At 46.7% G+C, this 18,795-nt stretch overlaps 1 protein-coding gene, 1 long non-coding RNA gene and 1 pseudogene across 2 annotated transcripts; 1 reads left to right on the top strand and 2 right to left on the bottom strand.

The window, feature by feature from the left end:
• Nucleotides 1-3,445: 3,445 nt before the first annotated feature.
• On the bottom strand, nt 3,446-6,640 carry LOC109766066 (putative F-box/FBD/LRR-repeat protein At2g05300; annotated as a pseudogene).
• A 516-nt stretch (nt 6,641-7,156) lies between these two features.
• Nucleotides 7,157-9,244, bottom strand: LOC109766068 (F-box/FBD/LRR-repeat protein At5g22660-like). Its single transcript, XM_020324836.4, has 3 exons — nt 8,179-9,244; nt 7,926-8,069; nt 7,157-7,805 (listed from the first exon to the last, which is right to left on the bottom strand). Exons 1-3 carry the CDS (start codon nt 9,184-9,186, stop codon nt 7,434-7,436), a joined length of 1,524 nt encoding a protein of 507 aa, XP_020180425.1. The 5' UTR covers nt 9,187-9,244; the 3' UTR covers nt 7,157-7,433.
• A 3,953-nt stretch (nt 9,245-13,197) lies between these two features.
• On the top strand, nt 13,198-15,483 carry LOC120976694 (uncharacterized). Its single transcript, XR_006671441.1, has 2 exons — nt 13,198-14,233; nt 15,071-15,483. It is a non-coding gene; the product is annotated as an uncharacterized lncRNA (long non-coding RNA).
• Nucleotides 15,484-18,795: the final 3,312 nt, after the last annotated feature.

Genomic DNA, 18,795 nt, shown 5'->3' with positions numbered 1-18,795 from the left:
GCCCCCTTTGACCTGTTGACTTGGGTCAACGCTGACGTGGCCGCCCCCTGTGTCTATGACATGTGGGTCTCGCATGAATAAACGAATTAAAATAAATAAATAAACTGTTAGTTAGTTAGTTGGTTAATTAAAGTGCTAAACACTCACTGACCAGTAGGCCCCACCCACTAATTAGGTTAATTAGATTAAACCAACTCTATTTAGTTAGTTCAGTCAATGACACGTGGGTCCCACTGGACCCACAGGTTAGATTTGACCCAGTCAACCGCACTGTTGACTGATGACTTCAGCATTGCATCATGATGACATCAGCAGACACTATTCTGGATAATGTTAGAAATGAATAGATAAATAAATTCAGAAAATGATTAAAACTTTAGAAAAAACATAGAAAATAAACCGTAGCTCAGATGAAAATGTTTTCTACATGAAAGTTGCTCAGAACGACGAGACGAATCCGAATACACAGTCCGTTCGTCCGCCACACACCCCTAGCATAGCAAACTCACAACTTTCCCCTTCCGGTTCATCTGTCTGAAAACGCGAAACACTTGGAATACTTTCCCGGATGTTTCCCCCCTTCGTCGGTATCACCTACTACTGCGTCTGGGCACCCCCAGCAACGCTCATTGTCATGTCATGCATCGTCATGCATATGTTTGCATTATATTTATTGTTTCTTCCCCCTCTTCTCTCGCTAGACTCCGAGACCGACGCCGCTGCTACCCAGATCGACTACTATGTTGACGACCCCTCCTTGCCAGAGCAACCAGGCAAGCCCCCCCCCCTTGATCACCAGATATCGCCTATTCTTCTCTCTACTGCTTGCATTAGAGTAGTGTAGCATGTTACTGCTTTTCATTAATCCTATCCTGATGCATAGCCTGTCTTTGTTGCTACTGTTGATACCTTTACCTGCAATCCTAAATGCCTAGTATAGGATGCTAGTATTCCATCAGTGGCCCTACATTCTTGTCCGTCTGCCATGCTATACTATCGGGTCGTGATCACTCGGGAGGTGATCACGGGTATATACTTATATACATAATATATGATACCTGTGGTGACTAAAGTCGGGTCGGCTCGTTGAGTACCCGCGGTTGATTCACGGATTGGGGGCTGAAAGGACATACTTTCCCGACGGCCCTCTGTATGGATCTTTGTGGCGGAACGACAGGGCAGGTTGAGACCGCCTAGGAGAGAGGTGGGCCTGGCCCTGGTCGACGCTTAACGAGATATTGGTATTTGATCTGAGTCTGGCCACTGGCCTATACGCACTAACCAACTACGCGGGAACAGTTATGGGCACTCGACGTCGTGGTATCAGCCGAAGCCTTCTTGACGTCAGCGACTGAGCGGCGCGCGCCGGATTGGACCGTAAGCCTGCGCTTGTATTAAGGGGAGTAGGTCTGCTTCCGGCCGCGTACGCAACGTGCAGGTGTGCAATGGGTGATGGGCCCAGACCCCTGCGCGCATAGGATTTAGACCGGCATGCTGACCTCTCTGTTGTGCCTAGGTGGGGCTGCGATGTGTTGATCTTCCGAGGTCGGGCATGACCCAGGAAAGTGTGTCCGGCCAAAGGGGATCGAGCGTGTTGGGAATTGTGGTGCACCCCTGCAGGGAAGTTTATCTATTCGAATAGCCGTGATCCTCGGTAACAGGACGACCCGGAGTTGTACCTTGACCTTATGACAACTAGGGTACTTAATAAAACACACCCTTTCAAGTGCCAGATACAACTCGGTGATTGCTCTCTCACGGGTCGACGAGGAGAGGATCGCCGGGTAGGTTTATGCTATGCGATGATACTTGGTGAACTTACCATTTACTCTCTTCTACATGCTGCAAGATGGAGGCTGCCAGAAGCGTAGTCTTCGACAGGACTAGCTATCCCCCTCTTATTCTGGCATTCTGCAGTTCAGTCCACCGACATTGCCCCTTTACACAAATACCCATGCATATGTAGTGTAGATCCTTGCTTGCGAATACTTTGGATGAGTACTCACGGTTGCTTTTCTCCCTCTTTTCCCCCTTTCCTTTTTACCTGGTTGTCGCAACCAGAGGTTGGAGCCCCGGAGCTAGACGCCACCGTCGACGACGACCCCTACTACACCGAGGGTGCCTACTACTACGTGCAGGCCGCCGCCGACGACCAGGAGTAGTTTAGGAGGATCCCAGGCAGGAGGGTTGCGCCTCTTTCGATATGTATCCCAGTTTGTGCTAGCCTTCTTAAGGCAAACTTGTTTAACTTATGTCTGTACTCAGATATTGTTGTTTCCGTTGACTCGTCTATGATCGAGCACTTGTATTCGAGCCCTTGAGGCCCCTGGCTTGTATTATGATGCTTGTATGACTATTTTATTTTTAGAGTTGTGTTGTGATATCTTCCCGTGAGTCCCTGATCTTGATCGTACACGTTTGCGTATATGATTAGTGTACGATTGAATCGGGGGCGTCACAGTGAAGCTCTGTTGAACACAATGTCATTCCTATGTTTCCACAGTGTTCAAGCCACTAGAGTGATCACCGTCCATGTTTCCTTCCTTTTGCTTTTTTGAATGTTGAGGGAGGTCCACCAACCCACAAGCTCAGCCTCCTGCTCCGTCGTCCAGTGGGGCTTGCCCCCGTTACCCATGATGACGGACCAGACTTGTCTAGCGAGAACGCACCCAAGGAGCAGGTGGTCGATCGTTTCTGGCTCCTGGTCACAAAACGGGCATGTCGCCGAGTGTGGCAATAGTTGTCGCTGCAATCTGTCCACCGTCCAACATCTTTTCTTAGCCGCTGACCAGGAAAATATCTTGCATGTTGCCGGTGCTTTAGACTTCCAAATTTCCGTGGCTCTTGCCGTCTTCATACGTCCAGCAAAATTAGCACGACAGGTTGATCGAGCGGAAAACAAACCATCATCTCCTTCCAAATTCCAGACAGTTTTGTCTTCAATCCCGCCCTCTAGTACGACGCTCCGGAGTCGATCTACCAACTCTTGGATTGCCTGGGCGGCCATGTTGGGTGACACACCACGCCACCATTGCCCTGACATTGCTTCTCTCACCGTCCTGACTTTGGCTGCGCTCTTCTTGACGGCAATCTGTTGAATATCTCCATTACAAGAACATGACTCGTAAAAAGTGAATATCACAAAACCACAACTGTTACGATAACCATATCAACTTTGGGATAGTTATTTTCGGATAGCCACCACTCAGGAGACAAGTTGTTTAGAATAGCCCAGATTTCACACTTGGGAGCTCAAAGCAGTCATTCTAAGTTTCTAACGGCTGAGCTTACCTATAAGTGTTGACGGGATACACAACAGCCACCATTTCGGGCTCGCTAATGTTGTGTGGAGTTGTAACCTGCATAAACTAATCTTGACAAGGCGATCGCAATCATTGTGAAGTTGCGCAGGTGGTTCAATGATGGAACAGTTGTGGTTTTGCAATTTTTACTTAAAAGTATAGAATATCATATAATTGACATTAATATAAACATTATGTGAGTGATATGTGTATATCTAGCCACGTAAATACGCGGCTTACTACGCTAGTTTTACATGCTATATCAGCCAATCCTCGCGGATGTTAACTGTATGAAGCAGAACTCTGCTCATAATTGTCGTAACTGTCCATGCAAAGATCTGAAAGAGGGAGTGCTATGTTACTCATGTGCATACTGAAGCATGAAACTGACCATGAATTTCAGCCATCAAATGGGTCACTCGCTGAAAGATCAGATGCTCTGCGAAAGCACCAAGCGCTGTCTCCCTGGCGCGCGACAACCAACACCGTCATAGGGCACTCGCTGGCCCTTCTTGCCATAGCCAAACCTTTCAGCTTGGCGCACGTCTCATCATCCTCCGAGGCAGTGTCTCCGTTGGCCAAAACGACCACCAGCTTCTCCAGCATTTGTGTTCTCTCAAGGATGAATCTGAGGAATGCAAGCTCCATGCGCTTCCCTCGGAACTGGCTGAACACCACCTTCTTGACGTGTGCCTCCAGGCAATCAATAGGGGCTACCTCCTGCCAGAACTTGAGGTTGCACTTGCCACTGGGTTCATCAGCTTCATCGGACTGAAAAGATCAGTGTATGCTCAGTGTACACAAAGTTCTTGTAACAAGATATTTTTGCATGTACACCATCATCATGTTCCAAATGCATGAACAAGCATCCAGCACTAACTAGTAACTAAGATTTTTTTAATTAACATATCATAAGTTTTTTTATGCATAAGCAAGGATTTTTATCACCATCAACATTTCTTTTGCATGAATAGACAAGTTACTCTCTCGGTAGTTTTTCAGATGAACAAGAAATTTTCTGGTGATTGTTACAAAAAAATGCACGCACAAGCAATCCCGATCGACAACTTATCTTTTTTCTGTGTACAAGCATTATATTTTACTGCCATGAGAAGATGAACATTTCAGTTTTCGGAAGACCAACTAAAAGTATTACACATTTTTTCAGCATTTTATCAAACAAGTCAGATCAATTTTGTAATATCAAATATATATGTGATGCATATTTGTTCCTTGTTACAGTTCAACCAAAAAGTAAAAGGCATGCTCATGTACAAACGTACTCCCTCTGTAAATTAATACTCCCTCCGTCCCAAAATAAGTGTCTTGAGCTTAGTACAAATTTGTATTAGAGCTAGTACAAAGTTGAGACACTTATTTTAGGACGGAGGGAGTATAAGATTGTTTAGATCACTACTTTAGTGATCTAAACGATCTTATATTAGTTTACAGAGGGAGCACATAATTGTTGGAGCATGATAAACGAGGGGTTCTGAAGCATGAACGACATATTTTTCAGCATGAAACGTGTATATGGAGCATGAACATGCTATATATATGATTAAACAAAATATGAAAATATATCTATGGATCACGATGAAACAAATTGGATCTGGACGTAAATAACGTGTGGATATAGATCATGAACATGAGGTTATCTCAAGAAAGGAGAAGGAAGAGGATGGAGTATGTGTATTTCTTAGCATGACGTGCAACGTCTCGACATTGGGAAAGCATCTCAGGAAGGTGGGGAGCATCTTGGTCTCCTTGCGGATTCCAAATCGCACTTTGAAGGCCAATATTTTGACACTTGGAACCATGTTAGCCGGGCTCATCCTTGTTCCAGGCTGCAGTAAAATTAAGACTCAATGAGACTGGAAATCATTCTTGGAATCAAGGGGGACACATATCTCTGAGCCATGGTATACTATGTAGTGGTGAAAAATTCAAGCAACGGAGGAGAGCTAGGGAGCACTAGGACACCTGGATGACGGTGTTGCCGATCTCTAGCGCGTGTATGCTTGGCTCCAGGTAGCCCAGGACGCGCAGCTCGGGGGCGTAGCCAATCTTCACGTTGGTGGGGAACACGCCGCTGGGGGCACCCGGGCACGTCTGCCAGAGGATGAGACGCTCCAGACGCGGGGTTGCCACAATGGCGAATTCACGCGCCATGGACATCCACAAGACGGCGCAGCGGAGGCTGCGGCTGCCTACGCGGACGTGAGAGGAAGGGTTGATGCTGAGGATAATCGCGAGCGTCTCGAGCACGGGGCTACACTGGAGCACGTACTCGATCTCCCCGGCGCTGATGACGGTGCTGCAGAGGCCGATCTCCCGGAGGTGGGGGAAGACGTGAGGGCCGGCGGGAAGGCCGGGGATGTCCGGGAAGTACCAGAAGCCGAGGTAGAGGCGGCGGAGGGATGAGATGAGGAGGACGTCGGCGGGGAGGTACACGTCGTGGGGGAACGGCCTGTTGACGAAGATGAGGTCCTCCACGCGTTTGTCGGCGAGGGAGCGGAGCCAGCGCCGCAGCGCGCGGTCGTGCGGGGCCATGTAGCAGCAGGTGAGGTGGACGCATCGGAAGGGGCCCGGGTGGGAGGCGATGATGCGGTCGACGGCGGTGAAGATGGCTTACCAGTCGATTCTCGGTGGGCCGCCGGGTTGGAGGAAATCGTCGTTGCCGGGGAGGCTGAGGAGGTCGGTGTCCTCGAGGACGAGCGGCGTGGAGGCCCAGAGGCGGCGCCAGCGCGGGGAGAGCGTGGCGGTGCGGGCGGCGTCCTTGGCGGGGAGGCGGGAGACGATGTTGGAGAGTAGTGCGTCCGGTAGGCGGCTGATGCGGTCCTCCGCGGCGCCGCCGGAGGAGGATGGGGATGGGGCGGAGAGGGAGCGGGTCCCACGGGCGGCGGAGAAAGGAGGATCGGGGAGGCAGGTGAGGACGGTGGACATGAGAGCTTCAATGGGCAGGCGCCGCTCGGATGAGGGGCGACGGCTTGGGCCTGGCATCACTGACGGTGGTGGGATGGAGGACGCGGTGGCGGTTTAGTTTGCTGTAGGTTTGCCGCATCAGGTTTTCTGCCAAACTATACTGGAATGTGACTGGTGCCACTTGGGAGTGACCGAAATGCTAACAGGCGAGTCTTATTTTGCATCAATTTATGCCTAACCACATATACAAAACCCAAACCAGGCAATCATTTTAGTGATTAAGAAGCAGCAAATTAAATCGCACTCGAGCCTCATTTGCTCTATGACCTCAGGTCAATCGCATACACTATCGAATTTTGGCAACAAATAAGCCAGCAACACTCAAGCATGGCTTACCTTCACCTTCATGGTTACTTCCAGAAACAAAAGGAATTAACACGATTCATGATTACCTCCAAAAACGGAAGGAATCAACAAGATTCATTATTGCAATTAACGAAAAGCGAACTAGTTTGTGCCGTCAGCTCAACCTTTCAGTGGCAACACCAACATAAGTTCTTTAATTCCGGTGACTACATGCACGGATGCACCTTCAACATAAGTTCATCAGCTCAACCTTTCAGTCTTTCAGAAGCTTCTGGCTTACAGCACATCCGGTAGAGCATATGCACCTTCATTCTTCAATTCGATCATTAAATGCCGGCAATACCAAACGCCGCGGATAATCACAAACTGACAAATCACATGATGATACAATACATAGTATGCTTCAATGGATCATCATTGCAGAAAATTATTACTACTAGATTGTGCAAATTTGCAAATATCACCTGTACTAATCGGCACAAGAAAGAAATACAGTAACACATTTCAACCAACAATGCAGCACACAAAATGAAACGAATTCACGAGAAAATGGGCACACAGAATCACATGAAACACACAAATGTCTGCAATTTAGCCAGTTGGGTACAATTCAGCAGGACCAGACATTGCATGGACTACTGACCATCTAGCTGCTGGACCAGAAAACTCTACTACCATCAAGACAAAACATAAGCCAAGAATTCATAGTCTAAATAAGCGCTCTTGCCAGCGGATAGGCGATACTCAAACAAGCAAAGTATGTTGCTAGCTTAGCAAAAGAAATGGCAATGATGTATCACGATCGAAACATATCAGCTACAGATAGCACCTTGATCAGCTTCAGCTATCAAATGGGTCACTCTTGGAGAGATTGGACGCTGCGCGGAAGCTCCAATCACTGCCCCCACTGCTGCGCACCAAGATTGAGAATTTCGAGTCTCTGCTGGCACGCTTGGTGCTGCAAGCCAAAGTTTTCAGCTTGGCCGCCACCCTCTCCTCTGAAGCAGGGTCTCCATCTGCCAACACGACCACCATTTTTTGCAGAAGCTGTGCTCTCTCCACGACGAACCTGAGGAACACGACCTCGCTCCGGTTCCCTCGGAAGTTCTTGAACACCACCTTCTTGGTGTGTGACTGCAGGCATTCGATGGGTCCGACATCATGCCAGAACTTGAAATTCAGCTTGCCAGTGGGCTCATCAGCTTCAGCAGACTGCAGAATCAGCATTTAACTAGTTGGATCAGATCAACCAGACGGCGCGGACACAATCATCAGATAATAAGTTGAGACGGTGTAAAATGCTAAATGAGGAGATTGTAAATGGAATCTCACCATGACATGCAATGTTTCGACATTGGGGAAGCATCTGAGGAAGGTAGGCAGCACCTTAGCCTCTTTGCGCACTCCAAATCGCACCCTTAACGCCAGGATCTTGAGACTTGGAATGGTGGTCGTGGGGCTGGGCCTTGTGCCAAACTGCAATTTGTGTGCAATTCAGTACCAATCATAAATATGTGGATCAGTGCATATGCAAATAGCTAGGAGTAAACATGATAAGTCCATTAAAGGAACGAAGCTAGCTAACCTCGATGACGGTGTTGCCGATCTCGAGCACATGAAAGCTTGGCTCCAAGTAGCCGAGCACCTTGAGCTCCGGCGCGTAGCCAATCTTGACTCTGGTGCGAAAGTCCTTGCCGAGCCAGGCACCAGGGCAGTCGTTCCACAGGATGAGGCGCTCGAGACACGGGGCGACGACCACGGCTAGCGCGTCCGCGAGGGACATCCAGAAGAGCACACAGCGGAGGCTGCGGCTGCGGACGCGGACGTTGCGCGGCGTGTCGTAGCAGAGGATGAGCGCGAGCTTCTCCAGGACGGGGCTGCACTGAAGAAGGCGGTCGAGGTCCTTGGTCTTGATGTCGGTTTTGCAGAAGCCGAGCTCGGCAAGGTGCGGGAAGACGTGGGCGCCGCTCGGAAGGTCATTTGTGTCCGGGAACTTGTCCCAGAGGCCGAGGTACAGGCGGCGGAGGGAGGCGACGCGGAGGACCTCCGCAGGGAGGGTGTTCTTGAAGGGCCAGTTGGGGAAGTTGATGAGGACGAGCTCCTGGATAGACTTGGCGGCGAAGAGGTGGAGCCAGCGGACGAGCGCACTGCCGCCGCGAGCGGACGCGTAGTTGCAAGCCGTGGTGAGGTGAACGCAGCGGAAGGGTCCCGGGTGGCCGGAGAGGATGCGGGAGAGGGTATTGGTGAGGGCGCGCCAGTCGATGAGGCCAAAGGTGTCGCCGTCGTCGTCGTCGTCGTCGGCTTCGGCGAAGTCATCGAAGATGTCGGTGTCGTCGAGGACAAGAGGCGTCGATGGCCGTAGGCGGCGCCAGCGCGGGGAGATCGCTGCAGTGCGCGCGGCTTCCTTGACGGGGAGGCGGGAGACGATGTCGGCGAGCAGCGCGTCCGGGAGGCGGCTGATGCGATCCTCGCCGCCGCCGCCGGGGCAGGTGGAGGAGAAGGCGGCGGAGAGGGAGCCGTCGCCGGTGGAGGATGGCGCGGCGGGGACGCAGGCCAGGATGGCCCGCATGATGCCGGCCATGGTTGCTGGCATCGTCGCCGGCCTCGCCGGGAGGAGACGAAAGAGAGGGTTTTCAGGAGTGAGAGAGGGAGCAGTTGGTGGAGACGGAGAGACGGTGCTCGGCTTTGTCGTTTTGTACAAGGATGTAGGGTTTGGTCGCTGGCTGGGCCGAATGTCGAGGAGCAATGTCTCTTCTCGGCCCAGCAAGATGATTTCCGTGAACCTGTTTCCAGTTTATCATTTCAAATTACCCTAAAAAAAGTTTATCATTTCAAATACGCTTGTCCCTGCCAATAGTTCCCTCTCGTTAGGGTTTTCATTCTCTCGAAGGCAACTGCACCGCCGTAGAGCTCGCTTCTTCCCTGTCGCCATTGCCCCCTTGTTTCCTCTCAATTCACACTGAAACAGGGTGATCCTTGTGATCGCCACCCGGTCTTGGTCGGGACTCATCGGGGCTATGACGTGGTAGGGTTCCCACCCAAACCTTGATCGCTCCAATCGGGCTAGGAAACCAGATGGAGAAGAGCGTGCCATCAGGTTCTGCGTCCGCTTCAGCGTCGGGATCAACAACAGTCAGCGATGTGGAATCATTAATGAAGGAATTAGGGTTGCATGAAGAAGACTTGGATGATGTGGTGTTTGATGAGAAGGAGGCGTCGTCGGAAGTCACCAGATGGATGGTGATCGCCAGGGTCCACATGGATAAACCATACAGCCAAGCCTGGTTCTTCCAGAATATGAGGTCAGCATGGAATCTTGCTCGAGATGTGAAATTTAGGCCCTCGGAAGAAAATCTGTATACTCTCCGGTTCTTCTGCCTATGGGACTGGAGAGGGTTAAAGAAATAGGCAAAGCACGGGAACTGGCACCAGGCACTAAGTTAATAGGTTAGTCCATAAAAATGCTATAAAAAGGCATATAAAGCATACAAGATTGATAATATAATAACATGAAACAGTAAAAATTTATAGATACGTTGGAGGCATATCACTCTCTGGCGGAGTGATTCCGCTGAGAAATCTAAGCCACTGTCATCTCCAACGTTCCTCTCATCGCTGGAGGACTCATCTCCGTCAACATCTTCACCAGCACCATCTCATCTCCAAACCCTAGTTCATCTCTTGTATTCAATCTTTGTATCAAACCTCAGATTGGTACCTGGGGGTGCTAGTAGTGTTGATTACGTCTGATAGTTGATGCTAGTTGGTTTACTTAGTGGGAAATTATATGTTCAAATTGTTAATTGCATATTTATCTCCTCTAATCATGAACACAATTATGCTTTGTGAGTAGTTCCGTTTGTTCTTGAGGACATGGGAGAAGCCTTGTTAAAAGTAATCATGTGAAGTTCGGTTTCGTTCAATGTTTTGATGATATGTTATGTTGTTCTTCCTCTAGTGGTATCGTGTGAACGTCGACTACATGACACGTCACCATGTTTGGGCCTATGGGAAGGCATTGTGGGATTAGTTTGTAGATTGGGGTTGCTAGAGTGACGGAAACCTAAGCCCTAGTTTATGTGTTGTTCCATAAGGGGTTGTTTTGGATCCTAATGTTTAATGCTATGGTTAGATTTATCTTAATTCTTCTCTTGTAATTGCGGATGCTTGCAAGAGGGAGTAATCATAAGTAGATTGTTTGTTCAAGTAAGAACAACACCTTAGCTCTGGTCCAATCTCCCCCACATAGCGACTTATCAAAGCAATGATTATCAAAGCAATGACCGTGAGTCAATGTATCATGGTGAAAGTAACTAGATGAATTCCCGCGCGTCCTTGAGAATGTTTAAATCACTATAAGAAGTATTTTCGGCTTGTACCTAGCAATAATAAGGATTGGGCCACCTTGATGCACCATACTACTTTTGTTACTTATCACTTGTTACCAATTATCTTGCTATCAAACTATCTATCAAAACTATCTTACAACACTTGCAGAGAATACCTTGCTAAAAACCGTTTATCGATTCCTTCTGCTTTTTGTTGGGTTCGACACTCTTACTTATCGAAAGGACTATGATTGATCCCCTATACTTGTGGGTCATCAGAGACATATCAGCATCCCCAATCTTAATTTATGATCGTCCTCGAGTAGGTAAATGATAACAAAAAGAATTTTTTATGTTGAATGCTAACCAACATGTTCTTGATCAAACTATCTAACTTGGATATGAATATTGGGACACGAATGATTCAGGAAAATAATCTATCAATTTGACACTAAAACAATAATACATAAGCATGCAAGAAAACAATTATTGCCTTTCAAAATAATGATGTTAAAGAAAGTGATCCCTACATACTTAATCACGATAAGCATGGCATGCTCAGTATAGATATCAAATTAAGAACAACCCCGGTACCAAACCAAGCAATAAATCATACTTTCTCTCACTTCAACTTTTTAAACTTTCACACAATACTTGAGCATGAGACAAGGTCTTTAGCACTTAGGGTGGCAAACAGAATGGTGATTGGGGTTGTAAGAGAAGACAAAAAGGTATAAGAAAGTCTCACATCAATGAGGTTGGATCGTTAGGCAATGGAGAGGCCTTACAATCGATGTTGATGCAAGGAGTAGGTATTGTCATGCAACGGATGCACTAGAGCTACTAGTAGAATGCCCGTACGTTGCCACGGCTTTTGAAATATTTGCTGAAGTTCTATAAACATAATGCATGTTAAATTTCACATGTAGAGAAAATATAACACGTGCATAATCAAGTAATAATTGAAGTCCACTTCATTTGCAATGTACAAAATGATTAAAAAGGGACAATTTGACATTGTATACATATAGAGTTGTTGTCTAACAAAAAATTGTTACAAATTAAAATCTGCTTGATGCGCTTAAGAAATTCTCGCACACTATCAGGAATGTGGTCTTTAACTCTATTTGCATGATATTTGAGCAAGTATAATAAAAACTTATTTCTCAACTCATATCCATCATGCACAAGTAAACTATGCAATTAGCACGAATACTTTAGGTCAAAGGTCTTAAAATGTGTAATGGAGAATACTCATTGTGCAAAGCAGACAAACCAATTCTTTACCGTTCCACCGGAGAATAAAATAAAAAACAAAATAGCCACACACATCCATACAATTTCCTAAATTAGTATTATCTTGAATATAGTGATAACAAAAATAAATGTAAGTAGTATTTTGAATGTTATGATAATAAAATATAAAAATTTACCCATCTATCCTCGTTGGAATATCACACAGAAATAAGGGTGCCATCTAGATATTTCGGAGTTCCAGCCCCTTGCAGCGACGTCGTCTCGGAACCTTTGCCGATGTTTTTTTTAACATCGCCAGAGTACATCTCTATCTCTCTCATATTCTGCAAAAATAATCATATAAAAGATGTACCTTTTGTATTATCATGTATAACATACATATATAAATAAGGATTATTTCTATGCACCTCTTCTTGTGGTGTTTCGGTCCGACCCATCATCGTTATGTCAGTGCCTATATCAGCTGATATTTTTAAAACATCATCCAAGTCAATCACTTTTTATCTCTGCTGAATAAAACTTAAACATATAATAATATTTATATTGTATTATATAAACATATACAATATATTAAAACAAAAGTGGGACTAACATAGTTGTTTTTGTTTGCAAAAAAATTGAGTACCCGAAATTAGTTTTTTATAGGTAGCATGAGGTGTCCACCCAGGGACCAAAACTCTCTGAGCCGCGGATAGGCCAGCCCAAAAGGAGACGGGCCGAGCTCGAGCCTACTACAATTCCTCTACGGGTTTTTTTGAGAGAATTGCTTATTTAACACCGTCTTAAAATTTCTTTCCCTATTTAACATCGAAAAATATTTTCTTCCCTATGCAACACCGAGTATAAAATTTATACCCTATATGACACTTCCGTCCATTTTGGGACTTAACGGTGTTAAATGATATTTGAAAAGACCATTTTATCTCTCATGTGGTATGTGACCAGAATATTAATACATGATTATGTAATGAAAAAAGGACACGTCCAGCCCACTTGGTTTGCTGATACCAAGTTGAGTAGCCGAACTCAGTCTCACACACTTGAAAATACCTTTTTTAGAATGTGTAAAGCTAGCTATACAAGCAAGTACACACGCTGCTTAATTGATTTCCTGGCCGGCTATAGCGGTAGAGCTGCTGATCGATCGTCTGACGACTTTAAAATGTTGTGGCGACTCGTCGTACTTGCGTACAAAAAAAATTACTAGCGAACAAAAAAACCGGTTCAGGATTGGTGCCGAAGCTGAATGGGGGAAGAAGGGGAAGAAGGGGATGAGACCAATGGCAATGATGGATCGGGGAGAAGCGACTCGGGCCAGATGGCGGGTTCATATTACATGAAGGGCAAAAGTGTCCTTTTACATGCAATGGAAAAATGGACGGAAGTGTTATAAAAGGCATAAAATTTAGACTTAGTGTTATATAGGGAAGAAAAAAATCGGTATCAAATAGGGAAACGAAATTTAATACGGTGTTAAATAAGGAATTCTTTCGGTTTTTTTCACCTACTATACATCCTTATCCTCCCTGGACTATTGCTCAAAAAAATCCTCCCTTGACTATGGCACCGCACAGTTCATCTCACTCTCTCAGCTCGAGTACGCTCCAGTCCCCGCCGCTTCCCTTCCATCGACAGCGTTGCCGCATCCTCCTCTCCCCTCCACGGAGACAGTTGGCCCCTCCTCTCCCCGCCATCTCCTCCACGCCGCGCACCTGGCGTCGCTCGCATCCTCCACTGACCGCCACGATGGCTCGATTGGTTCGATCTGGCGGTGGGTGGTGGCGAAGCTTAGCGCGACGACGGAGCCTTGCTCCGGCGCTACCAAGAAATCTTCGCTCGCTGCCCGTCTTTCTCCGTTTGCCAACACCACCTAACATCGCCATGGCCGGCGGCGGCAACCACCCGGGCGCCAACAAGAGGAATCGCGAGGAGGCGGGGATGCCTAAGCGAGCCAAGCGAAAGAAGCCCTATAAAGACCATGCGGCGCGTGGCAGCGGCGGCGCCAAAGGGAAGCCGCAACCCGTCACAACCAAGGACAATCGGGTCGCAACAAAGGTATGGACATCGTTGGAGCATGTGTGTTGATTTAGAGTATGGGCTGCTTGAGTTTGAGCTGAAACGGGAATGTCCTTAGCTGTCTGTGGCAGGAAATGTTGTAGTCCAGAAATACTAAAATTTTAAGTAACAAACATATGAGGCACCGCAACTGCAACATACTAAAAACGCTTACCTCTGAATATGCCTGAATATATGCAGAAAGTGGTTCACCGGCATGGAAATTACATCAACAACAACCCTGCACAATCAATAAGTGCCTTCCTTCCCTCCATATGTTTCTTTGCCATTCCATTTGAACCCTTTGCTCCATCTCAAGAAAAATGAATGCCTCAATATGCGTCTATTGATAATGTCAAACCTATCTTTTCTGCAACCATTTATATTGGAGGAATAGCCTCCATGGATCTACTCTTGAGAAGGCAGTAGTACACCTGCAGAGTGGATAAGTTTCCCATCCACAGTGTAATTCCAGAGCACTTCAAGTAGATTATTTGTTTGTCCTGCAAGCAGTCTAGTTGTGCCCGAGAAGATCTTCTATTTTATCTTGAAATGCCCCATCAGCAATATCAATAGGATTCTTCACAATTTATGAAAATATTTGTACATAGTTCCACTTTGCATGAACTTAATTTAGGTCTCCACCTGATATGGATCTATTCAACGGACTGCAACATCTAGAAAAATTAATAAAACAGTAGTGCCAGAAGGTTAAAACAAAGTAAGTACCCAAAGCACAAAAAAATTCTTTCGTATGTCAGTGTCTGTCAGCAGCTCTATGCTTGTTTCTTTTTACATTTTTAGAAGATCATTTGTACTTGTTTCTTTGTAAATTAGACCTAGAAAAGGGAGCAATATCACACCATGCAGAGGAAACCAACATTTCCTACTTGATGCACAATCAATATATGTTCGAAACAAGGTGATATAAATGTCAACACATCTAGATGGGGAGGGTGTCAAGGAGCAGCGCCTGCTTGTGCTTCAGAAGTGAAGACGCATGCTTATGCATCGCCTCAAAGTCGGTCACATCGATGAGGAATGTCAGGTCGGAGGCATCAGCGATGAGGATTAGTACATCGGGGCCAGGGACTGGCACCACGGTAACAACACACGGATCGATCGAGCGATTCGAGCAAAGATTTAGATTAGGAATCATTGTATTGTAATAACAAACTGGATCAAACAATCGAGAGATTCGAGTGAAGATTTGGATTAGTAAACATGGGAGAATTCATCACCTTGCACTATTGCATTTGTTTGAGGTTGTCATTGGTGCTCTGCACATTCTCCGACCATCTACAAGGTGAGTGATAATGTTGACTTGTTTGAGAAGTTGCCAAAAAATAAGTAAAACTTTGGAGCAAGCCTTCCTTTCTTAGTTCACCTGTCGGCTTGATAATCCCCAAGTGCAGGGAATCATCGTAGCAATTCCCAAAGGTGGAAGTGATAAGTATGGAGTGTCGAACCCACAAGGAGCTAAAGGTAAGATGGTGGGAGCGTCGCCCGCCGCGCTGCAGCAAGCCTTTGGAGAAGGCCACCGACTGTAGGCAGCGCCACTCCCCCGCCTCCTGGCCACCTGCGGCTGCTGATGCCTTTGTCGTCTTCTCTTTGTGAGATCATAAGGGGAGGACGGTTATCTGGTAGAAAGTCCTAGGGGCGGGTGCAACAGTGTAGAGGTGGAGGAGGCATGGGGGCGGCGCATGCAAAAGTGTTGGAACCCTAGAGGAGAGAGCACCAAAATAGAGAAGACCTGGCTGGAGCGATTTGTTTCCTGGGTAGGGGAAAACCGGTTAAAATCAGGGAACAGGGGGTGTGGTTTTTTCTGGCAGGATAAAAATCGTTGACAGGGAGGGGACGTTCGAGCGATGGGAGGGCTACGAAGCGAAACGACAGCGGACTCTCCCATTAGGAGTAGAAATAAGTGTATGAAAGCTCTCTACACGAAACTAAGTGGGTGTGCATCCAACTTACTTGCTCATGAAGACCTCGAGCATTTGAGGAAGCTCGTCATCGAAATATGCAATTCAAGTTCCATAATGAAAAATCCCACTAGTATATGAAAGTGAAAACATGGAGACTCTCTATACAAAATGCATGGTGCTACTTTGAAGCACAATTGTGGAAAAAAGATAGTAGTGTGGTCCCTCTCTCTTTTTCTTTTTTTTCTTTTTTTCTTTTTTTGGGTCATTTGTTTTGAACGGCCTCATGGACCTCAACCCCTCTTCTTTGAGGAATCATAAGTCTCCTCCATTTCATATCCTCACGGGTAGGGGCACACTCTAATAATGATGATCATCACACTTTTATTTTACTTACAATTCGAAACATATGAACGACATGATGACCGAAGATGAATGCATCTGGCAGTGTACCAGGATGTGCAATGATCTAGCGTAACATGTATTATAATGATGAATGTTGGATTTGCCACAAAATTGTTGGGGAACATAGTAATTTCAAAAAAAATCCTACGCACACGCAAGATCATGGTGATGCATAGCAACGAGAGGGGAGAGTGTAGTCCACGTACCCTTGTAGACCGTAAGCGAAAGCGTTATGACAACGCGGTTGATGCAGTCGTACGTCTTCACGATCCGACCGATCCTAGTACGGAAAGTACGGCACCTCCGCGATCTGCACACGTTCGTCTCGGTGACGTCCCATGAACTCTCGATCCAGCTGAGTGTCGAGGGAGAGCTTCGTTAGCACGATGGCGTGATGACGGTGATGATGAAGCTATTGGCGCAGGGCTTCGCCTAAGCACTGCAACGATATGACCGAGGTGGATTATGGTGGAGGGGGACACCGCACACGGCTAAGAGATCAATGATCAACTTGTGTGTCTATGGGGTGCCCCCTTCCCCCGTATATAAAGGAGTGGAGGAGGGGGAGGGCCGTCCCTCTATGGCGCGCCCTGGAGGAGTCCTACTCCCACCAGGAGTAGGATTCCCCCCTTCCCTAGTTAGACTAGGAGAGAAGGAAGGGGGAGAGGCGGAGGAAGGAAAGGGGGGGCCGCCCCCCTTCCTAGTCCAATTTGGACCAAAGGGGGAGGGGGCGCGCGGCCTGCCCTGGCTGCCCCTCTCTCTCTCCACTAAAGCCCATTAGGGCCCATGTACTCCCCGGGGGGTTCCGGTAACCCCCGGTACTTCGGTATATGCCCGAACTCTCTCGAAACCTTTCCGATGTCCAAACATAGTCATCCAATATATCGATCTTTATGTCTCGACCATTTTGAGACTCCTCGTCATGTCCGTGATCATATCCGGGACTCCGAAATACCTTCGGTACATCAAAACACATAAACTCATAATACCGATCGTCACCGAACGTTAAGCGTGCGGACCCTACGGGTTCGAGAACTATGTAGACATGACCGAGACTCATCTCCGGTCAATAACCAATAGCGGAAGCTGGATGCTCATATTGGCTCCCACATATTCTACGAAGATCGTTATCGGTCAAACCGCATAACAACATACGTTGTTCCCTTTGTCACCGGTATGTTACTTGCCCGAGATTCGATCGTCGGTATCTCAATACCTAGTTCAATCTCAGTACCAGCAAATCTCTTTACTCGATCCGTAATGCATCATCCCGCAACTAACTCATTAGTCACATTGCTTGCAAGGCTTATAGTGATGTGCATTACCGAGAGGGCCCAGAGATACCTCTCCGACAATCAGAGTGACAAATCCTAATCTCGATCTATGCCAACTCAACAAACACCATCGGAGACACCTGTAGAGCACCTTTATAATCACCCAGTTACGTTGTGATGTTTGGTAGCACACAAAGTGTCCCTCCGGTATTCGGGAGTCGCATAACCTCATAGTCATAGGAACATGTATAAGTCATGAAGAAAGCAATAGCAACATACTAAACGATCAAGTGCTAAGCTAACGGAATGGGTCAAGTCAATCACATCATTCTCTAATGATGTGATCCCGTTAATCAAATGACAACTCATGTCTATGGCTAGGAAACTTAACCATCTTTTATTCAACGAGCTAGTCAAGTAGAGGCATACTAGTGACACTCTGTTTGTCTATGTATTCACACATGTACTAAGTTTCCGGTTAATACAATTCTAGCATGAATAATAACATTTATCATGATATAAGGAAATATAAATAACAACTTTATTGTTGCCTCTAGGGCATATTTCCTTCATTCTCCCACTTGCACTAGAGTCAATAATCTAGTTCACATCGCCATGTGATTAACACCCATAGTTCACATCGCTATGTGACCAACACCCAAAGGGTTTACTTGAGTGAGTATCTAGTTCACATCGCCATGTGATTAACACCCAAAGAGTACTAAGGTGTGATCATGTTTTGCTTGTGAGAGAAGTTTAGTCAGCGGGTTTGCCACATTCAGATCCGTATGTATTTTGCAAATTTCTATGTCTACAGTGCTCTGCACGGAGCTACTCTAGCTAATTGCTCCCACTTTCAATATGTATTCGGACTGTGACTTAGAGTCATCCAGATCGGTGTCAAAGCTTGCATCGACGTAACTCTTTACGACGAACTCTTTATCACCTCCATAACCGAGAA

This window comes from Aegilops tauschii, chromosome 3 (assembly GCF_002575655.3).
Source record: "Aegilops tauschii subsp. strangulata cultivar AL8/78 chromosome 3, Aet v6.0, whole genome shotgun sequence".
NCBI classification, from domain to species: domain Eukaryota; kingdom Viridiplantae; phylum Streptophyta; class Magnoliopsida; order Poales; family Poaceae; genus Aegilops; species Aegilops tauschii.
Note: the sequence above shows the minus strand (reverse complement) of the source record. Positions and strands in the feature narration are given on the sequence as shown.